The sequence below is a fragment of the Cucumis melo genome, chromosome 1 (assembly GCF_025177605.1).
Source record: "Cucumis melo cultivar AY chromosome 1, USDA_Cmelo_AY_1.0, whole genome shotgun sequence".
Lineage (NCBI taxonomy): Eukaryota > Viridiplantae > Streptophyta > Magnoliopsida > Cucurbitales > Cucurbitaceae > Cucumis > Cucumis melo.
Genome location: NC_066857.1, coordinates 4242073 through 4265677, shown reverse-complemented (window position 1 = coordinate 4265677; position 23605 = coordinate 4242073). Strand labels below are relative to the sequence as shown.

The window sequence follows — 23605 nt, the reverse complement described above, 5'->3', positions numbered from 1 at the left end:
AACATGGAAGGAAATGAAGAAACATCACATTTGTAGGGAAAAAAAATAGAATAATACAGAAAAATAATAATGGTAAAGGTCGTGTCTAATTGAGGAAGATGAGAACTAAAGTATTGAAATATAAATCAGTCAACCAAAACAATTCACACTTCTGGATTACATGAATACAACTTTTTTTTCTTGCTATCATCAAATAACTTTACAGGTAAGGTAGCTGAAAAATTAAAGAGAAGGAAAAATTCTTCACCAGCCTATATCTTACCTTTCTTTCAAAAGCCCCTATAAGATCTCCAAATTAAAGAAGAAAGAATGCAAAAAGATTTCTCAACACTTTTGACTTGCAAATTCTCTCAGTTTGAAGAATTCAACAATAGAAACGCTCGAAAAAGCTTATCAAATGAAGAATTGAGAGAGAGAGAGAGAAAGAGAGAGAGAGAGAGAGAGAGAGAGATATTCCATATAGCACCAGCTGCAAGAAATAGAACAACTGCACATGCCTAGTTGAACTAACTTAAAATGGTAAATATCTGTTATAGGTGGGCTTCACCTTTCATGTACTCACTTCAAGCAAACAGTAGAATCAGTCTTTCCTGCTCCTCTAAAACATTCTCCAGTCAATAGCCAACTCTTCCCCTGATATTCTTTTCTCGATCCACAATTGCTGGGAGCTCTCCCAAAAATCCCAATATTAAATTTTTAAGAAAAAAGCTTCTGATTTGTAGTTACCTAATAGTTACTCGGCCAATTGATCTGCGAGTGTTGAGGTTGTTGATAAATGCTACCTCCGGGTCCTACCGTATCGACTCCTCCTCCAGCCACAGCTTGTGATTGTTGCAGAAGCGGGTGAACTGTTCCTGGAGTTACTGCTTGTGCTGGGTGATAGATACTGGCAAATGTACCATGACCTGTCTGTGTTGGTGTAAAGGTCACATGTTGACCCTGTGGTGGAAGGTTGTAGAACGAATTTGTGGGCAAACTCGACATATCTCTTCCGGGAGCACCAATCCACACAGCTGAACCTTCACTCTAAATACGAAGAGGAAAAGGATCCAATTATTGTTCATTCAACAAACTTCAAGATATTACATAGACTGCTGGTAAAGGCTACTTCATATTTCTTTTTAACAAATTATTTGCTAAACTATATTCTTCAAATACTTTTTTCAATTATGAAGTAATTTGAAAAGATGTTATTTTGTATTTGTTCACTATGAAGCTGTTAGTACTTGAGAGAGTAGTTCATCATCATACATCAGCAGTTATTGAATAAAATTTTCAACGAAAGGCATGCTAACGGTGATATATTACTTCTTTCTTTTCCCCTTTTTCATTTTCTTCCTTCTACCAAACACTATTTGTGACTTGAAAACTTCATCTTCCACTTTTGCAAAAGAAACCAATCAAGTAAAGGTTCCAGTTTTCTTAGTTTGACGTGAATGTTGGCACAAACAATAAGGCGGCCTATGGAATCCTCCAGTTCATCAGATCTCCATGATGCTTGTAACTATTACAACCTCATTTTATTGTCTATTACAAAATGGATGATTTGTCACTTCCCACCCCAGATCACCAACTAAACCTAAGATGAGCTGGGACAACAATAGACCCCAATTCAATTCTTCATCAAACAGCTCCTATGGTGTTCAGAGTTTCCGTTGCACACTTGGAGCTTATTGTCGTTACAATTTGTCGTAGGCCAAAGGTGAGACAACAGTGGTGACAGGAACAGAAAAAACAATATCATATTATGAATATTTAAGTTGATGGGTCCTGAAAGTGTACGGTTCTCACAGTTAGTTTATTCTCTTTTGGCATGTATAACGACACTCCCACGCCCACCATCACCATTTAGCATACAGGACAATTACTTATGGATTATCTTATTAATTTGAAGAGAATGAAAATTAAAGGGCAGCACCAACCTGTGGTCCAGTGATGTATACACTATTTTCCTTGAACTGCGATGCACCAATGTCCTCATTAGCGGTGGTATTTCCAGCTGGTGCAGCAGTGCTAGGACTATAGCCAGATGCTGAAGAGCCATAAGGGCCATAACCACTGGGCACGCCAATGTGAGATGAGTTACCAGAATTGGCTCCCATCTTGTATTGTGGAATTGAATATTTAACTGCAGCAGTTGCTGCTGGCGGAGCTGGATAGATATTGCCTCCTTGAGGTTGTTGAGGAAATGCATTATTGCCAACAAATTGATGGATGGGAGGAGGTGGAACATAGAAGGGGGAGAAATAATGACCATAAGGTAGGTAGTTGGGGGGATAATGAGAAATATGGACCCCAGCTGGAGGTCGGAAAACGGGGACAGGCTGCTGAGTCACAGCTATGGAGCTCTGCATGAGCCCAGCAGCTTGAGTTAACAGTGCTGTTGGACCTGCTGTAGTCAAGACCACACCCTACAAGCAAACAAACAACAGCATAAATACTGGTTTTAAAACAAATAAAGGAATTTGCATTGTTGCAAGTTCTGTTGTTGTGTAGGGTGAAAGCAAAATACGTAGGTGTTTATTGATCATAATCTTAAGCGTCCAATGACAAACCAAACTCAAAATAAGAATAACAGGAGATTATCACTACAAGCAATCTAGTATAAGAGACGACTGAAGGATGAACAATACACCGGGGGTAACATAACAATTAACCCCCTATAACATATGTCTGAATGAAGACCTAAACGAACGACAATATGAAAAACCTGAGTACCTCTTGAGGAGATTGAGAACTTGAAGGAGACAACAACGCAACATTGCCATTGTACTTAGCAGCAACTCCAGGAGAAAGAAAGGGGGAAAGTCGACCATCACTCTCACCTGACCGGTAAAACTGAGCATAGTAACTCGAAGGATCAAAAGGTTGTTGAACCTACAAGAAATGTAGCAAATATGAAATTTTCAATAAATTTTATTGGACAATGAAGCTCATTGGCATGACCACCATGACACTAAGAAGAATGAAATAGCCACTCTAAATCAATAAGGAGATTCGTATCTAACATCGTGAGACACTGAAGATGTTACAAGTTAACCATACAAAACTTGAGATCGGCATATAAAAAAGTATTATGTATGTTAGAAACTCTGAAGATGTTACAAGTTAACCATACAAAACTCAAGAGATTGGCATATAATAAAGCATTATGTTGAGTGCTTACGACATAGCTGGGAAGACGGGAAGCGTCGCGGCCTTGAGCATCAGAGTTTTCAACAGCTGTAATCTGACTCCCAACTACAGGGGAGATAAATCCAAAACTGTAACTTGAAGAAGTTTGGGGCACAGAGTTTGTGTGACCTCCGGAAGGTAATACTGTCTCCTGCTTTAAATCATTGAACTCCTGAATTGTGCTTGATGGAAGTTCACCTCCAGTGGCCGATAAATCCTCAGGCACACGAATGGGGGATTGTGGATGATCAGGAGAATCCACTTCTTCAGTACTTCTCAAGGCATTGGGATAACTGAAAGGAAATCATGTAAGTTTTGTAAACAAAAGGTTGTTACACCAATTTCTCATTCTTCACTAATAAGGAATAATAACACCACCACCCCCCCCCCCCCCCCCCAAAAAAAAAAAAAAGAAAAAAAAGCTTCATTCTAAAATATTAAATACTTCCCACATCTTGCTATGATCACCAAAATAACACCAGAAAACATCATTTTCAAGAAGCAGAGAGCAAGAGAGAGCTAGATGGATCATTGTAGCATATGGACTACCAGCACTATTAACTTTTCTAATACAAGAATGTACTAGAAGAATTAAAAAAAAAATGTACTAGGAGGAGATCTAACACACACAAAAAGAAAAATAAAAAATAAAAAATTAGAATTCACGATATACAATCTTCTTAAATCAAAAACAGGGAAGTACTCTCATAAGAGACACTGGAAATGAAGTTGCAAACAGACTTCCGTACAAAACGACATCTTGTTACCCCTACTTAATTCCCAAATGCATCGAATAACAGTCAGAGAAGAAAATAAAAAAGAGCTTTAAGCCCCCCCCCCCCCCTCCCCCACACACATAAGAAAAAAAAGGTTCAGCAGAAGTGAAATACTCAAACAATGACATAGTTAAAAACAAATTAACAGCTGTAATTGCCGACCTCGAAGCTTCATCCTCTACATTTTCATCCGCATCCACTGACGCTTCAGAAACAGGTGTATGTTTCTGGTCAATCTCCTGACCACTTGGAACAATGGTAGAAACCCCAAAACCAATGCCGAAACTTCCAAAGCTTAGCTTTGATCGTTCAGATTCAGGAACCTGGATGTGGTTTGGAAGAATAACAAGCTGGCTTTTAGATACATGCAACTCTTCCAATTTCTTCTGCAGTTTCATAGTAGCCTCTTCTGAATCAAGGACCCTTGAAACAGGCTCTAAATGTTCAGTGCCATCAATGACAATGCCTGGAACCTCAGATGCAGCAGCAGCCGCACCAACAGTTCTCGATCGCTGGACAACAACCGAACTTGTCGTTTTTGGTTTCCATTCCTTATTAGAACTAGCTGTCATGTATGTAAACCATGTACAAGCAGTCACTATTATGTGCATGTTAAATTTTTTTTAACAAAGATTAAAAATTAAATTCAAGTGGACCAAACATCTGAATACAAAACCTTGAATTCGACCAAGTGGTCATATGTAGTAGACTACTTAACTAAGCCAATTTGAGATATAGATTAGATGAATTTCTCAACTACTATGTTGTAATACTCAACAATATTGTCAATGGTTATTCCATCCAAGATTTGAATAGGAACTCGGTGAGTTTTATTCTTCCTTTTTAGTTGATCTGTCTGGTTTTGTATTTTACTTTGTTTTGTTTACTTTTTATTTTGGAGCATTAATCTCTTTTCATTTCTGGAATGAAAAGCTTGGCATCCTTAGAAGAAGTAATCAACAATGATTTGGAGTTTTCATAGTTAGCGAGTACTGATAGTTCAAAAAATATTTTGCTGTGAATGCCCTTCGTTTTCGTCAAGCTTTGGAAGGCTTAAATCCTAAGGAGAAGAAATTGAAAGCTTTGAGTCCTGAATGGAATTTCCATAAGCATTAGGGGTAATATCATCCAAAAGTTTGGTGTTAGTCTGGCTTCAAACAAAAATTAGCTGGACATAATTGAGGTGACTTTAGTTCTTTCTTTTCTTGACCATGATCATTATTTCTATCACTATATTATATATATATAAACTAATATAATATAGGATAGAATAAAGGAAAAACAAAAACAAGCAAGTCTTTGGAAAGGATCCAATTACGAAAGTTTATCCCTTTTCTTCAACTTTTTTGAAGGAGATGTTGAGAGTGGATGGACTTTATGTTAAGAGAATCAAGACATGTGTTATCATCTGGTTGTCTTTGTAAGTTATCAATTTTGTGATATGAGGAATAGAGCCATCAGAACTCCAAGTATTTTCACAAGTAATCAAACCGGCACATAGAGGAACCGATACAAAACTAATTTTATACCTATATGAGAAACAATTAATTGTGGCCGTTTATTATGATTTGAAGGTAAACTAGCATCGTCAACTGAAGTAGTCAAGTCAATGTAGAGGAACCAAAACAAATGTTGTACCTTTATGAGGACCAATTACTTGTTGTGGCCGTTTATTATGATTAGAAGGTAAACTGGCAGCAGAGCTGCCCTGTAATGACACAGAAGGTGGCGAAATCTCATTGAGCGGGCTCTCCTCAACTTTTGGAGATTTAATTCGTTGGTTTTCCTGAGCCAGAGAGTTGCTAATCTCCAAAGTCTCTATTTCAGCCAATGCAAACAAAAAATATTAGTTTAACCATAAGTCAAAAGATTACAACAGTAATCGAAGAAACAAATCGATAGTCCTGTGCTGACCAAGAATTAATTTATTTTCCACGAGATTAGCTGTGCTCGATTCATTAGGATGCGATAAGCTTCCCCCATCACATGTAATTGCATTCACCGAACCTGGTAGTTGTGCCTCACTGGATGGATCTAAAGATGAGGAGCTCAATGCCGTTGATGAAGACGCCACTGTGATTGGTACTATGCTGTTGTCAGAGTTCGGTATGGGCCGCTCACTTGAGGGCCTTGTACCAAGCACACGGTTTGGGTTCTTGTTTGCATTTATAGGAGCCAATGCACTCCCCTTACCACTTATGTCTGCTGAAGATGAAGTTGCTTCAGCAACATTCCCCAAAGCTACATTTGTGGCACCGTTTCCAACAGTTGGGGAACTGCAAAAAACACCCTTAGCATCTACTTGTTCACAATATTCATACTCAAGGTTACATGTAAAATTGCAACTCAGACAATCAACTTAGAACAATTGAGAATACAAAATGAAACATAATCACCTTGTTACTGGTATTTTTTCTTTATTTTTTGTCTCTTGAGAAGTAGGCATGGATAACGAGCCACTCTTCTCAATTGCTTGATTTACTCCATTCTCTCTTCCAGGTCCAGGGTTCCGGCCACCCCCAGTATCTGATCACAAGTAGGAGTTTACAAATAATACAACTAACATTACCAGATTGAACTCATCAATACTGAGGAAAAAACTGGAAAAACCTAAGGAGAATTCATAACAACAAAGCACTGATGGCTTTTGAAGAAAGAAAAAGAAGTTCTGAAATTAAACAAGTGTTTGTGTTATCTTAAGTACATCATAACATAAAGTGAACAAAAGAAATGCTATGGTGTTTATGATATAAACATACAAAATGCAGCAGAAGCAAATATCTTTCACAACAGCTTACCATGAGAAATATAACGAGGAGAAGAATTTATACGACCACCTCTACCACCCCTTCCCTGCATGCCTGTTTTCCACCGTGACTCTACAGACTCTCGATTGTTTGCATTCTACAATAACAGTATTTTGAGTTTGTTGGGTGGGAGATAAAGAATTAGTTTATTGTTTTAGGTTAGAAAGCTTATCGAACAAAAACCAATCAAACACATAAGACAGAACACCTCAAACAATGTGTGTTCAGAGATGAATGGTCATATTACCAAAACAAAACAAGTTGTCAATTTGATCAAAAGAATGATGAAATGATTACACCTCTTCATCAATGGTCCTCCACCGAGAAGACAGCAATAATAACAATAATTAAAGAGCCCAAGGGGTTGAAATAACTCGAGGCTCACAGGCGCAATAGATGATATCTACTAAACAAAATGTGGGTACCATAAGTAATCAACATGCTGTAATAGGTGTTACCTCTTTTCTCCTCTCACGTTTGCTCTTCACTTCATGAAATGTATCTGAAGAACAACATGGACCGCTGTTAATATTGTCTAAACAAACACAAAGAAAAGAAATAGGGCGATGGGAAACAAGAACCACTTTCTTTTATCTTTTAAATAGAAATAGAAAATTACATAAAACTAGGAAAATTCTCAAAAACACCCAACAAAGAGAGTTTATTTCAATTATTAATATTGCTTTAAAGTTCCAATTACCCACTAAAACTCAGTTAAAATAGTTATAAGGGGGAAAACTAACATACAATAAAAGGGTTTGAATTAATAGTTTAGAGTACAAGTGCCATGATAAATAAATTCAATAGAAGCTTCTCGCTGGAGAACAAACAGCTTTCTCTAAAACCTATTGTATAGTACTTTATGACAACCTAAAAAGTCAGCAGTTCAAAAACAAAGATATCAAAGTGAAAACTAATAGATGCAAGACTTTACTATGTCCAGTACATGGGAAATCAGAGAGTTATCCATTCTTGGGAAGAACTGTGACATGCTCAAATTGTTGGTATTCTCCCTTGCATTGAAAAAAATACTTTATAAATGATAAACCCACTAGTTGATGAATATTCCAAAGAAAAACACAGTTGATAATAAAAGCAAAATTATACTATGTCCAAAAGGTTAATGTTAGCTTTATTGGCAAGCTTTGCACAACCCAAAAGACCCAACAAAAGCATGAACCTTGTTTTACTTTTTTTTATAGTAACGGCGCCGGAGGCACGCCCTGGCCAGTTAAGGCCAGGAGTGCACAGAACAAGCCTGACCGGTTCTCACCGTAGGCAGACCGATCAACCCAACTCAAGGTCCAACTTCGAGCTTTTTAGCATGAACCTTGTTCCTAATGTAAACTAGTTAAAAACCCTCGGGTTTCCAATAAATCAACCAATAACCGGAGACTAAAGAAGAGAGAAAACACAAAATGAGTACACTAAAGCCCATTACAACTTCAAGAAATTGAATAAAACAAGATCCCCATCCACAATCAGAAACAACCCAAAGCTCCTAAAAAAGATTGCGAACTATTGAATAAAAAAAATCCCACGTAAGAAAAGGTTAAAATGGCTCTAAACTCACTTTCATAAAAAGAGAAGGGATCAAAACGGCCAAGAGGATATGTTAATCCAATTGAAGTCCAGCCATTAAAATAAGCAAAGAAAATAAACAGAAACAACACAATAGTGGAATTAATGTCAACTCAAATAGTCACTAAAGCAAGAGACCGAAGCTGAAATCCGAGAATCCCACAACCCAGAAGTCGATGAACTCCATAAAGACCACAAAACAGAGAAGGGTACACCAAAGTTTGGATCACAAAGATTCAAAGAGCAAAGCAATGAAAACCCAGAAGAGCAAAAGAGTCGTAGAAGCAAACATAAAGAGTACCCTGAAGAAGAAGCTTTTGAGCAGTCTCATTGGGATCCATAGAACATTCTTTAAGCATTGCATAAATCTCATCATCACTATGATTGCCCGTGATCTCCTTAATATTCTCGATCGTCTTCCTCACACAGTTGGGGATTGAAGAAGCCCTAGACCCACCACCACTCATCCTTCTTCACAACCAAGAAACCCCAAATACAGGATGAAGAAAGAAAAAGAAAAAAACTTGACAGAGAGAGAAAAGAGAAAACAGTAATCGGTGAAAAGGGGCAGAAGGGGCAGAAGGGAAGGGGTAAAAGTGAAGAAAAACAAAGAGAAAGAACAGCAAACAGAGAAGAAAAACCCAGATTTGAGAGGGTATGGAGGAAAACTAAGCTGTGAGAGAAAGGGGAGAGGGGTTTGTAAAAAAAAAAAAGAAAAGAAAATGAAAAAATTGATCTATTTGGTTGTGAAGAAGACGAAGAAGAACAAAGAGGGAAAGAAATGAAAGGGGGAAGAGAGAGAAGAGTTGTAGGAAGAGAGTAGTGTAATAGAGGAGTATAGGGCTTTTTGGGGATTTCACCCTCTTTTTTTCTTTTTATATTTGTTTTATTATTATTGTTATTATTATTATTATTATTATTAATTCGTAATAATATGGGAAAGAAAATTACATGAGATGTCTTTTAAGGATATGCTGTCCGGCTGGATTGGAAATTATACCTAGGTTTAATTCAATTGCTTTTTATTTAAATATTCTAATATCTTATGGGGTGTGTCATTCTCTCATATCAAAAACAACCCAAACTCAAACTCAAACTCAAACTCAAACTCAGCTCATATATTAATATGCCTTCACCATCAACAAAATATAATGATTATTGTAAAAATGAGTATTGTTTACTTACGTAATATACGGTTTATCTACTTCTAGACAAGAGGTTTAATGCTTTTACTGACGACAAAAATATTGTGGTAATTGTATGTCAAGCATTTGAATTTTATAGGGATAGAAGAGTTTGTTTATTGAATTTATTGTGTTTTTTTAAGTTCGATGGATACTTAGACTTTCCTCTTCATATTTTCATTTTTTCCAATTCAATAATCATAGGGTGAAAGATCGAATCCTAACTTATAGAATGGTAACTGAGATATGTTTACAAAAAAAAATATTACTTAGGACATTTTCATTATTTGAATTGTTTTTACGTCAATTCAAATTGAAGTTTGAAATTTGAAATTTGTCGAACAACACAGACTAATTGCAATTTGTTTAGTTCAATTAGTTGTGTATGATTGAGCAATCGGAGGACAAAGAGTAAGAATGTGTAATAAATGTCTCGTTATTTTAATGATTTGAGTGATATTTTCTTCTCCTTATTTTAATGATTTGAGTGATATTTTCTTTTGTAATCTATGTGTCGAAGAATTTAGACTTTCTATCGATTACTAATTCAAATGCAATATTTTTCAATATCTTTAACTAAATGAATTGTGTAGAAGTGAATTGACCTAATTTTTTAGGTTCATGATAATAATTTGTATTTATTTTTTAAAAAATATGTTATACTTAGCCTTTGGTAAATTAATATTAATATTTGTATTAGTTTTACTTTTTTTTTATTTTGCTATTCAAATGCAATGTTTTCCCAATCCTTTGACATATTGACTAAGGGTTGATTAAAATAAAATGAAACCAAATCATAATTTTCGTTTAGTTAATATTTAATAAGTAAGTTACGTATAAGCCAGCTCAGCCATCATGATATTAATGATGAATGACATAATTATAACAAACTTACTTAAATATAACAAATAACCGTCAGATAATTTATTTTGCACCATGAATTACATTTGTCTCGTTAAAGTCAAGTTCAAATAGGATAAACAAAGAAATATACTATTAAGCTTGATAGATAGTCACATTAATTAGTTTATTTTTTTATCATTTTTTTAAAGAGAGTAATTTAGAAACAAATACGATCATGATAATCAAACTTAATTTAAAATTATTTGTAATTATGACAATTTAGATTTAGTCCTCAATATTTGAACGATATACTATATCTTTTGTTGAAGTATGTCACATATGGACTTTGCTATATCTATAATTCTTTAAAAATATAGACACATGCTTTATTATTATTCTAAAACGTGTTATACAATAAAACAAATTTTAATTAGATAGTAGTAATTGAATCTCATATCTTATATAATAACTTTATAAAGTATATATGTTCACTTTTCTATCTCTATAATTTTGTTATCCATTACAAAAAACAATAAAAAGACAATAACATCTAAGTGGAAGGATATAACTAATCCATTCGATGTAATCACTATAGCTGTTCATCTTTTAAGAATTTTTTTGTATTCAAGCAACTACAATTTACAATCTAAAATAACTATAGTTCGTGTTTGCATTGTAGTAATTCTCTGATCCAAGAAACATTAATAAACTAAAGATAATACGATATATTCGAGAGAAAAAAAGAATCAAATGTTACAACTTTACCATTTTCAAAAATTGAATTTAGTATTGAAACGAATAAGTAGACATTTACATAATTTAGATTTTTAGTATTTTAGTTATTGGTTTTAAAGGTCCATTATTTAAATGGTCGACATTGTTCCATGAATATGAATAGTAGATATTTTCTTAAGAAGAAATATTATAAAAAAGCTAACCATAGCCTAATAAACAACACTTCTCACTCACAGAAGAGAATCATTCCGTCACAGAAAAATCCCCAACAACATCACCAGAAAAGGAAGAACTAGGGACAAAACAAACCCTACAACTACACCCAACAAATTAAATAGCCCTTTGAGCAAGGCAGTGAGCAGCACCATTCTCAAAAGTTCGAACAGTGATCCCAAAACAAGGACTGAGTCCAAAATAAAACAATACATAATAACCCCCACCCTATTAATGGGGTTGATAAGTTAAGCACAATCATACTCCAACAAATAGGAGGATGGAACTAAGTAGTAAATGTCGATACAACCCTTTAATCACTTCTAGATTTTCTATGTCCCAATTTGACCTCACCGCACCTAGCAATAATAAGTGATCCAAAGGAGTCACTAATGAATAAATAACACCCCTAGCATCCTTACGCGTCAGCGTTGATCTTTCAGCAGCCTAAATGAGGCAAAGACCATAATTTAATGACTCAGCAAACCCACCTCTATAGGGAGAAAAAACCTCCACAATGCACGAACAGAACTCTTCAACATGAAATGTGACTTTCTTGACGACTCTCGAGGAATGATATTGCTCGAATTCACCAAATTGTGATAGGTCCACACATCTCCAAAATAATATTTAGGATTTAAATATGTATTCCTATGATCGAGTCACCAAAAATAAGGTGCACCTTGGTATAGATAGTAACTTTTAATTCTTTTTAAGTTTTTCTTAAGCTCACTTTCTGATGGAAAAAAAAAACAAAGCACTAGAGACATGCAGCAACGAAATTTAAAGGATCATGCTTTACTCTATATGCATCTAAACGATTTAGAAGTTAACATGCATCTACTATGCGATAACGAAAAGCCAAAAGGTAAACGATGTTCTTACCTTTGTAGTTATGAACTTCTTCTTTAATCCAACGCTTCTTTGCATGAATATCTTGAACAAGGACAACCACCAAGCTGACCTACTATACTTATGACTAAGAACGGAGTTGTGGGACTCGGTTATGCGAAGAATTATTTTAGAGAGAGATGGGAGTGAATCGTTTAGGTATTTTTTTAGAGAAAACATCATCCTTTTTCTCATTCGATAATGAGAAGTTTTATATGAAATTTACATGCAAATTGCATGTAAATTGCTTCATATCTTATCAACATCTAATCAATTCATTAACTCTTTAATGAAATTAGTGGCTTCATATTCACAATAATCTGCCACATTTCCCATTAACTGTTAATTAATTAAGTAATTAGTCAAGGGGACATTTTGGTCATTGACCAACTTAAGTCAAAGTCAAACTTTGACTTTTCTTAGTCAAAAGTCAACTTTTTTTTTACTTCTTACTATTTTCCCGTCTTGACTAATTATAATCTCCCGAGTATGAATCCGTATTCATTTTTCTAAAATTCAAATCATATTTGAATATAAATCCGGTCAAAGTTCACAGTTAAAAGTCAACATGTTGAATTTTACAATTTTGACCGTTTCCAAAATTTTCAAGCTTTTAAATATGAATCTATATTCATATTTAAATCATATTTAAACACAAAGCTTAAAGTTTATATCTACCGACTTATATCTAATATATTTGTTGGTTTCTCTCTCTTTTCTTGATTCGAACAATTTGAATTACTTCAACATACTTGTTCTTAGTTGAATCCAAATGAGCTAGTAGGGGAACCTAATGGACCTATAGATCATGGGCTCCAACGATTTGAGATTAACTGGCTAAACTCTTTTAGACCAAAGTTAATCAACATTCGTTAACTAAAAAGTCATTCCACTAAAGACTTTTAGTTACACTCCCCTCAATATAGATATATTTCTGTCCACCTGATATAACCATGATGAGTAAGTCGATCATTCACAGGTTGTTCGTAATCTCGGTTGGGTCAAAATACCGTTTTACTCCCAAGACTACATCTTGTTCCTTAAGACCCATTGATCCACTATTGAACAATTGGTTTAAGGTCCAACCTATAAACCAGAATCCTTCTCGGGCCAATAAGAAGGTGGGACCCCTTGTTCAAGACTTGGATTCAGTCCTTAAGGGAACAACCTATCTACTATCCCAGAAGTGGGTAAGAGTGAACTCCATCTTGCACCCTATGTCCCTAGCTATCAACTCGGTCTTATCCTTGAAATGGGAGGCTTATTGGACCAGCGATGTTGAGCTGCCCTCACCTATGCAGATCTAAAGATACTACCGAATGAACAGAAGTTCATAGTTAGCTCAAGATTAAGATCAAGTTACCTAGGTCATCATAAATGAAATAGTCAGTTTATAGTTTACGGTGTTATAACTAAAAGTGACTATTTCGTGGTTCCAGTCTTATGCAAACCATTTACATAGGATGCCCCCACTCCCATGTTTCTACATGAACGATTACATCGTCTGTACTAACTACGGAGCAGGTCACATCCATAATGTTTAACCACAATAAGGCGCCTAACCTTTATTCATACACTATAGACCATTTGGACTATTAACTTGAACTTAATCTATGTTTATGTCTCTACATAAAGTTCAAGTATATATGACAAACTTAGTAAAATAGCCTTGGGACCTTAGTTTATTGGTTTTAAGATTATAGCATTCAATAATAAATTTTATTGAATCAAACAACAAAGTACGAGTTTTAGGACACAAATTCCAATACTTTCATGTTCATAGAATCCTCTTATTTAGATGTGATATCAGTTCATTTATTTCTCTCTCCTAAACTCGGTACGTTACGTACAAAAATTTAATTTTTTTCCCTGTAGTGAAGAAACAAAAAGAAATAAAATGACATATTCCCATTAGATTTACAAATTTCTTGATCTAACTAATTGATTTAATCCTTATGTTTTAGCAAACTCTACCAAAGTTTTGTTCACATATTTTTATTGTTATTTAAGAAGTCAAATGAAACATTGGTTTCAAACTTTGAATTTAGTCTAAATGATTAGATATGGCGTCTCACATTTTACTTTTAAAAGTTTCAATCTAACTCACTTTAATGTTTTAGAAAAATTACTATATACTCTTTACGTTTTAGATAATTTCATTTTGTCTTTGAACTTTTAGGGGCTGTTTGGGTCCCAATTTATCACTGTAGGGTTGAGTTTCCATTACCCTAACTCTTGTTTGGAGCCTAATTTATGGAAACCTAGTTTTAGGGTTTCCATAATCTTCGCAAATCCTTTTCACACTATTCATTCACTCTCTCTCTTCCTTTACTATATTTCATCAATTTTTTGTAATGGGTGTGTAGAATTATTAGTTAATTTACGCTAATCTATTCAAAATGACCTTTCTTAACAATATGTTTATTAGTATTTTAAGTAAGTTTTTATTTAATAAAATTCTTAATTGTCCTTTTCAGCTTTTCTTTGTGTAAACAAATTTTGATTCATTCAGTTTTTTTTTTTGTTCATTTTGTTTACAAAATTGTTTGAAAATGGCTATAGAATTAGTTTACTAAACCATCTCACAATTATTTAATAACAAATACATAATTGTTAATTTTGTTGACGAAAGTAATTTGGGAGAAAATGCAAAGAGTGAAGTTGTGAATTATTATTTCAATTATATATATTATAAAAAAAAAACTAAAGTTGAATTTAACAAGTGATATTGAGAATTTAATGAAAAATTTAGATTAAAAAAGTAAATGAGAGAGATTAAATTAAAACAAAATATATACAAATTTCATTTTCAATAATGAGATTGTAACGTTTTGAAATTTATGGACTAACTTAGTGAATATAAATGTATAACATCAATAAAAAAGATATTCCTCTTGAATTAACGTCAATAATGTGGTAATTAAAAAAATTAAGACAAGTGATTTTAAGAAAAATAAGATTATTTAATAAAATAAAATTATGAAATTTGTGTTTTGAATCTATATTATATATTTTAGAAAAAAAATATCATCACTACTTACATAACTCTTTTCCCAAACATATCTTATCATAAAATCCTCATAAATCTCCCTACATAACCCTTTCCCCAGACACATCTTATTCATAACACTATCATAACATTTTCCACGCAATCTTTACTCCAAACACCCTCCTATCATACAACTACGTTTCTAAACTCTTCCCCCAAACAAGGGTTATGATAAAACTATTTATCATAACACTAACTCTTCCATAACTCAACTCTTCTCCCAAACGCATCCTTAAGTTTTACTTTTTTAGTTCATAGATTTATAGGAATAGACTCCATTGGTTTTTGAGTTTTCAATCGGTATCTATTTTAGTTTTTCAAAATAGGTGCAGATAGCACCTCAAAATAACTTTATACTTTTTATTTTAAAAAGTTATACAATATTTTAAATTAAAATATTAATTTATAAAAATCGCATTATCTAAAACTATTTTTTTCTAATCTAAATATTATATAATTATTTTTTTTAAAAAAAACCACCTCTTACACCAATTTTTTAAAACTCAAGGGTTAAAGAAGTATATCTTAGAATCTCAGAACCAAATATACATATCATTTAAAACTCGGAGACTAAAAAGTTAACATTTTCTGTTGTTTCCAGATAAAGTAAATTTAAAATAGAAAAGTCATCTTGTTATGAGTGATCTTGTATCACAAGATATTCAAGCCAACTAAAGATCAAAGTTGATTTAGTAAATGAGGGTAGGCTTAGGTCCAACCAAACTAGCAACCTCAGTTGAGGTCGAGGATGACCTTGTTAAATTCCCACAGTGCATGTTTTATGGATATCCTAACCCAATAAGGCCAATTTATGATCCAAATGCTTACACGAGGTCGACCCTAGCCGAACACAAAGTGTACACATTTAACCTAGTTGATTATCTAATTATCTTAGGCGACTTGAAAACCCTAAAAGACACCCCAAGGTAACTTTCTCCGTGAATGCATTATTAATCTTCATACAAGATACCTTGAGTCAAACTATCAAACTCTCTTTTGCTTCCATACATTCTTTTCACTTAGATATTGGATTGCGTGGCAAGCACCAAATTGATGCACATTTTTTTTAAAGATCATGTTATTCTCCGCTTCAAATAAATTCATTTAATTTTCTTCAAATTAAATTAAAAGTTCCAACTAGAAAATTTTAATATTTTAAAGAAATAAAAACTTCAAAACCAAATTATGAAATTTGTACTTTTTTAAAAGATCAACACAAATTTAAGAAACAAATTAAGAAGTGTGTATGCAACCACTACGGGTTGATCCCTCGCAAGAGCCAACCAAAGGGCTCCACCTAAAAGCATTAGCGGCACGTGCTGATTAATTTTGCGTCACCCTTCCCATGGGCACGTGGCGCACGCTTGATTTAAGATGGTACGTGGCAGTATTTTTTATATAAAAGCTCATTATTTGGATGCCAATATTACCCTCAAACTAACCCTTTAAAACGCTACGCCGAGTGGGGGCTTTTTCGTAATCTTTTCACCCTCCCGCCCATTTCATCTCTGCAAGTCGGAATTCACCGGCCTCCGACAACCACCTTCGAAGCTGCTCCCGGCGGTTGATAGCTTCGTCTTCGAAACTCAGAGTAATTCGTCTTCCTTATCAGCTCTCAATTACAGTATACTTTTATGTTTTCTTTCATTTTCCGTTCGTTTTCATGGTTTCTTATTGCTATAGAAGCACAGCACCGCCATCACCTCTTTTTGACCTCTGCTTCAAGGTTCACTGTTTGTATAATTTCGTTTTTTTTTTCGTTCTCGAGTTTCTTTTGATTTAGTTCGATGAACTAATGGATTGAGTTTTTCTTTGTTTTGTGGCGATCTTGTAGATTATTTAGTCAAAAAGCAGAGTTGTGATGTGATATGAAGTTCCAACATGCTCAGTTTGTGATCAATACTGTATTTTTCGTATGCTATTCTTGTTTAGGGTATAGTAGCTTTAATCTACGGTCGTGATCTTTTACTGTTTCTTATAATTTCAAAACGAAGTTCAAATGTTCAGCGTCCTCTGTTTTCTTCTATTAATCATATAAAATTTTCCATATGTCGTGTTTTCTTCACTGTTTTTCCCCCTATTTTCTGTATTTTACTCGTTTGCCATTTCATCTGGCAATTGAAGATAACCGAGATTGGGTCGTCGCTTGAATGATTTATTGAGTTGTGCCCTCGATCTTTTTCATTGCTGTGAAGCTGTTTTCGTCATGAATTTTGAGCCGTTGTTTTGCCTATGCCGTTTTCTTGGTATAATTGTAGAGATAAACCGGGGATTCTGATGTATACGTTTTTATTTTTACTCTGCTGTGATTTGAGAAATGAGTATTTCACTAACTATAAATTTGTAGGGACATACATTCATGACGGGGGAGTCCATAGAAAGTATACGGAATTCTAAAATCATAGAAAATCTACATGCTGGAGATTACTCGTTAGTTTGGAGAGGCTATGGCATAGTAGGGATTGTTGGAACAATTTTTATTGGGATTCTCATAGCAATACTACTTCCGAGTGTCTTTTTGGTGAAGAAAAGGCGGAAACGAAGAGGAATTCCTGTCGATGTCGGTGGTGATCCAGGTTATGCAGTGCGTAATGCTCGGGTGACTGAACTTTCTCAAGTTCCTTGGAAAGGGGCCACAACCATGGCGGCATTGTTTGAGCAATCATGTCGAAAGCATGCTCAAAATAAATTTCTTGGAACAAGAAAATTAATTTCCAAGGAATTTGTCACTACTAGTGATGGTAGAAAGTTCGAAAAGCTGAACTTAGGTGAATATGAATGGCAGACGTATGGAGAAGTGTTTGATCGTGCTTGCAACTTTGCATCCGGGCTTGTTGGGATTGGCCATGATGTTGATAGTCGTGTTGCCATTTATGCAGAAACTTGTGCTGAGTGGTTTGTTGCCTTTCAGGTTATCTTATTATTGTGCTTCAACATTTTTTCTCTAGAACTTGCACTTGGTTTAAGCGTTAGTCTTTAATTATATGTTCTACTTTTAGACCAATTCAGAAATAAAGTTGATATCTTTCAGGGATGCATTAGGCAGGACATTACTGTGGTGACAATATATGCTTCTCTTGGCGAGGAAGCCCTAATCCACTCTCTCAACGAGGTTTGTCAAATAATCTTCTTTGTTGCATTGTTCAGTTATTTTCGCTGTAGAATGGACTTCTTTGTTGTAACTACAATTATTAAACGAGAGTACTTTACTCCTTTACAGACCGAAGTATCTACTCTAATTTGCAATTCAAAGCAATTGAGGAATCTTATGGAAATAAGTTCAAGTTTAACAACTGTTGTAAACATTATTTATTTTGAAGATGCCGGATACGAAACTGATTTTATAAGCTCTGAAAATACGAGCAAATGGAAGGTGATATCCTTCTCTGAAGTCATCAAACTTGGTATGGAAAATCCTGTTGTTCCAAGCTTACCTTCCAGTCACAGTATTGCTGTTGTGATGTATACGAGTGGCAGTACAGGTTTTCCAAAGGTATATTCCCATTAGTCTGATTATTTTGTATTTTCTTGGTAAATTTTGGGCTTTTAAATTTGTGACAAAGTAGTACTTTCCCAGAACTCTAAGTTTGGCCACGTTCAATTCATCAGCCACCATGGTACCATAGTAGTCAAAGGGACATGTAAGCTCAAATGCCTTTAATCATAGGTTCAAACCATGGTACTTGAATATTGCATGAGTTTCTGTTAGGGCCCCAATAATGCTAAAAAGGGTAAGAAAGGAAATGGAGCCTTAACAGGTTAGTTAGAAGAATTAGAATGGAGGGAACTGCGAAGATTATGTAAGAAGGAATGTGGGCTGGACAAATATGTTAAAGAAATAGTATTGTGAGGTTTTATGCCTTTTGTGAGTGGATTTTGTAAAGAGTGGAAGAGAGAGATTTCCAACCCTCTTGAATTAGCTCGGAGACATTTTATATCGCCTTAGGACAGTTCTTTTTTTTTTTAATATTAATACATAGAAGGGAATACCTTACAGTTTTCCCATCAAAATATTAGAAGGATCGTATGGTTGTCTTGTGGAATTGGTTTAGGTGTCAGTTTAGTCCAATACCCCTGATTATATGAAATTAATCTAGGTTATTCATTGTGTTTGGAATTTTCTTGAATCAACGTGTTGCTTCTCATCTTGGAACATCGTGAGATTTGAACTCGTAATGTCATGCTCGTACGCTGTTAAATTACCACTCTTAGAAGCTTAAGTTACTGGATCGTGGTAATTTGTTCTTAAGGATGATATTAAAGGTCTTTGGTGTTGGAATAAATTCATTATTTGACGATGTTGCTAATCTTGATTGTACTCAAACTCTTTGCCTTCATATGAAGCCCCTATAACAGAAATACCATATTGACAGGGACTAGACATGCTATATTTTCTCTCTTTTCTTTTTCTCTTTTTCTTTGTAAGCGGATTCTTTTCGTCTATTCTTTTTGTCATTCCAAATTTATAAAATCAGTGTGTTTGTATCTCATAAATGAGCCCTAACATGTGTGTTGTATAATAGGGGGTTATGATCAGTCATGGCAATATTGTAGCCACCGTTGCAGGTGTCACGACAGTTATTCCAAAACTTAACAGTGATGATGTATACTTGGCGTACTTGCCCCTTGCCCATGTTCTAGAACTGGCAGCTGAGGTATCATCATGTTTGCATTAGTTTACAATATAGTTTTAAGTGTCTTTACTAAATTGTTGTTGTCCAGGCTGTTATACTCTCTGCAGGATTGGCAATGGGTTATGGTTCGCCATTAACAATGACAGACACTTCAAGTAAGATAAAGAAAGGAACAAAGGGAGATGTTTCTGTTTTAAAACCAACAATCATGACTGCAGTTCCAGCTATCTTAGATCGTGTTCGAGATGGAGTTTTGAAGAAGGTTGTAGATGGAAAAATTCATTTCTGAGTAATTAGAGTACATGAAAGTTGAGGATATTTGTTAATTTTCAATTATGCCACAACTAGGTTGAAGAGAAGGGAGGCTTAGTGAAGAAACTCTTCCACATTGCATATAATCGCCAATTGGCAGGTTTGGAGGGAAGCTGGCTTGGAGCTTGGGGACTTGAAAGATTGTTTTGGAATGTCCTAATCTTCAGAAACATACGATCAGTACTTGGAGGACGTCTTCGGTTCATGCTTTGTGGTGGGGCTCCTCTATCAGGAGAGTCGCTACGCTTTTTCAACATTTGCATGGGGTAATGGTATTTTAATTAGTTTCAATAACTTCGACTCCTTTCCTCTCAAATATTGGTACATCATTAGTGCAAATTATCGTTTCGATTTGGAAGCTTTACTTATGGTTATCATTTACCAGGCTATCTAACCAGTCCATTCTTTTGTAATAATCAAAATGTGGCTTGTGTAAAATTAATCACTTGTTTAGATTGTATGTATTTGTTTCAACGTAATTCTGTAATCAAACATCTTTAACAGGTCGACAATTGGTCAAGGGTATGGCTTGACAGAAACATTTGCTGGAGCTGCCTTTTCCGAATGGGATGACACAAGTGTGGGACGTGTTGGGCCTCCGCTTCCTTGTTGCTTCATTAAGGTACGCCAGGATTTTATTTCAAATGAAGTAATAAATTTGTTGTTCTCTCTACCCTTCTTTAGTAGGGTGAAATTAAGTTACCGAACTCTTAGAAGTTCATCCGCGGAAAAATAATGCTTTGTTGCTACATATTCATGGTGGAAAATGAAAGAGATATATCATGGGATGCACAAAGATCAATTATTTGTAGTCTATTAAATTACCATTGAACTACCAACTTGAGCTAAACATAAACTTAGCTCAGCAGTTAAGATATCTCTGTGGCCTTGAGAAATCATGGCTCAAATCGTTCCACCCTCAAGGATTGTAATAATCATTTAAAAGAAAAAAATCATCACAGAACCTAAAAATTTGAGCTTCAACAAGTGCCTATCAATACTAATTTTAGAGGAAATGACACCATGGGGATTCAAAAGACACAGGACCTCCTCCTCTTAGTCCATCTTAAATCAACTAATGTAAACATTATATTGATAATTTAACATTTGTCATAGCTCGTTTCTTGGGAAGAAGGTGGCTATAGGACGACTGACATACCAATGCCAAGAGGAGAGATTGTTATTGGGGGCACTAGCGTTGCTGTTGGTTACTTCAAGAACCCTGAAAAAACTAACGAGGTCTATAAGGTAATTTTCTTACCAGATTTCCAATAGATTTCAAATTCTGCAGTAGGTCCCATTTTTATGCTTTACAACAGGATGACGAGAAAGGCACCCGCTGGTTTTACACTGGAGATATTGGAGCATTTCATCCCGATGGATGCCTAGAGATCATTGACAGGAAAAAGGATATCGTTAAACTTCAGCATGGAGAATATATATCCTTAGGAAAGGTGAGGTTTTAAAAAAACTTCAATAAAAATTTTGCTGCTAACATACCATTAGAGATTTTTAAGATTTAAGATCTTCGTCTGTGTATATAGGCCGAGGCTGCCCTACTATCAAGCAAGTACGTGGATAATGTTATGGTATATGCAGACCCATTTCACAATTATTGTGTAGCAGTTGTTGTCCCTTTGCGTCCAGCCCTTGAGGAGTGGGCCAAAGAAGCTGGCATCAACTATGGGGAGTTTTCTCAGCTATGTGAAAATGGTGAAAGTATTAGTGAGGTTCAGAGATCCCTTTCCAAGGTTTGCAAATCCTACTCTTATCTATTGAAAGGCAGAAAAGTTATAGAAACAGTCTGATGCAATCTGAAAGACTCTAGAAATATAGATGGGTTTTGATATGAAACCCCACTTTTTATAAAAATATATGGGTCAATCTTCTCGTCCTAACCAAAATAATATACTGTGATCCGAATTTGACATCTAAGAATGAAAAGGTCTCATAACCCGATACATCTTTCATTCTCGATTCTCGATTCTCGATTAGGTTTGAGATGAAACACCCCATATTTATCTAACCGATTGCACTGACCTATCTTCTAATTTATATAGATAGATTGTATAATTCAATTGGTAAAGTCCTCCCATATTTGAACTGAAGAAATAGAATCAGCATTGAGGGATGAAGCAATTAGGATGGCAGGCCATGTCTTTCCATTGTTTATTAGCAAGATTAATTTGATAATCAAATGAATTGTACCAAACCAAAGTTTTATTAAAATAGTAGTTTTGTTTTTAGAATTTGACTAAGATTTGAACTCTTTTTAGATGAAAACCGTTGCAAGAAGTTGAAAGGGAATAGCCCTAATTTACAAAGCTTTTTAACTCCATTATATGAAGAAATCATACAAAACTAAATAGCTGCAGCTACTAACACAATGAATGAAATCCCACTTGTGAATAGAGTAATATTTTCAATTACTTTACAGGTAGGGAAAGATGCAAAGTTACAAAAGTTCGAAATTCCTGAAAAAATAATACTGGCACCAGATCCATGGACCCCAGAATCAGGGTTGGTTACTGCTGCTTTAAAGATAAAAAGGGAACAAGTGAAGGCTAAATTCAAGGATCAACTCCAGCAGCTATACAAGTAATTAAATACTGCCAAACTTTTCACTTTAGTACACATCACATGGATCTCCACGTACTTAATGAATAGCATTACTCCTTGCTGAAATTAGTGTAAATATAGAAAAATAATATCTTTGTCTGGTTTGTATATATAATATGATAGACATGAATAAGTAGATTGTAATATATATTCTGCATCGTCTAGATAAACAGGGTTAGAAATAGAGAGATGGAGCTTTTCATTTTTATTGTGGTGTGGTTCTATTATTTTCCTTCTCATTTGTCATTTGCACAAAGTGGACATTTTAGAAGTTTATAGATTATCAAATTTGATATCAAAACTCTATATGAATTGAAATTAAGACCTTATATGAATTGAAATTAAGACCTCATTAGATATTAGATATTAGAAAAAAAAATGATTTCAAATGATTTCAAAGTATTTTGTTATATTTGAAAAACTTAAAAAGAAAAATAGTAGATGTTCAATTATTTGCTACAACAAGCAATAGAAACAACATTTTGTAATAATCTCTCAACAAAATTTAATAAATGTATCGTGAAATTTGTCCGTCATAATTATTTTATATTAATTATCTAGAAGGTTGTGTCGAATAACAAAAAAAATTATTGGTAAACATTCGAAGGTGAAACATAAAGATATTAAGGAGAAATCGAAAACGGTAAAAAATCCAAATTTTAGAAACCGTGTAAAAGTATTGTATTTCAAGTATCCATAGATCAAATGAAGTATATTCAAAACTTAGCACTAAAAAAAGTATAATTTAGAGCAAAAGGAGCATCTATCCTCAGAATTACTATTATTG

The 23605-nt window shown here is 34.5% G+C and overlaps 2 protein-coding genes across 3 annotated transcripts; one reads left to right on the top strand and one right to left on the bottom strand.

Moving 5' to 3' along the window:
* Window positions 1-89: 89 nt before the first annotated feature.
* On the bottom strand, window positions 90-9169 carry LOC103500555 (GBF-interacting protein 1-like). The gene is made up of 11 exons (XM_051085577.1): window positions 8640-9169; window positions 7216-7259; window positions 6749-6854; window positions 6347-6476; window positions 5865-6226; window positions 5589-5768; window positions 4113-4515; window positions 3167-3467; window positions 2719-2877; window positions 1923-2411; window positions 90-1026 (listed from the first exon to the last, which is right to left on the bottom strand). Exons 1-11 carry the CDS (start codon window positions 8803-8805, stop codon window positions 727-729), a joined length of 2640 nt encoding a protein of 879 aa, XP_050941534.1. The 5' UTR covers window positions 8806-9169; the 3' UTR covers window positions 90-726.
* Window positions 9170-16689: 7520 nt separating this feature from the next.
* LOC103500501 (long chain acyl-CoA synthetase 8) lies at window positions 16690-23026 on the top strand. 2 transcript variants are annotated; one of them, XM_008463814.3, is made up of 12 exons: window positions 16690-16844; window positions 17601-18164; window positions 18285-18365; window positions 18474-18746; window positions 19777-19908; window positions 19976-20149; window positions 20236-20465; window positions 20704-20821; window positions 21316-21447; window positions 21519-21653; window positions 21744-21950; window positions 22637-23026. In XM_008463814.3, the coding sequence occupies exons 2-12, from the start codon at window positions 17613-17615 to the stop codon at window positions 22799-22801; spliced, it is 2199 nt and encodes a 732-aa protein (XP_008462036.1). In that variant the 5' UTR covers window positions 16690-16844; window positions 17601-17612; the 3' UTR covers window positions 22802-23026. The 2 variants fall into 2 exon arrangements, with proteins under 2 accessions (XP_008462036.1, XP_016902818.1); XM_017047329.1 differs by lacking the exon at window positions 16690-16844 and adding an exon at window positions 16902-16979.
* Window positions 23027-23605: the final 579 nt, after the last annotated feature.

Bases quoted from the DNA above. Each gene is read 5' to 3' on its own strand.
- LOC103500501 (XM_017047329.1), top strand. From the start codon at position 16,917: ATGGTTTCTTATTGCTATAGAAGCACAGCACCGCCATCACCTCTTTTT. The intron at 16,980-17,600 runs GTTCACTGTTTG...ATAAATTTGTAG, and splicing joins TTTTTGACCTCTGCTTCAAG to GGACATACATTCATGACGGG. The intron at 19,909-19,975 runs GTATCATCATGT...GTTGTTGTCCAG, and splicing joins TTCTAGAACTGGCAGCTGAG to GCTGTTATACTCTCTGCAGG.
- LOC103500555 (XM_051085577.1), bottom strand. From the start codon at position 8,805: ATGAGTGGTGGTGGGTCTAGGGCTTCTTCAATCCCCAACTGTGTGAGG. The intron at 6,477-6,748 runs GTAAGCTGTTGT...ACTTGTGATCAG, and splicing joins TCCTCGTTATATTTCTCATG to ATACTGGGGGTGGCCGGAAC. The intron at 2,878-3,166 runs GTAAGCACTCAA...CATTTCTTGTAG, and splicing joins CCCGTCTTCCCAGCTATGTC to GTTCAACAACCTTTTGATCC.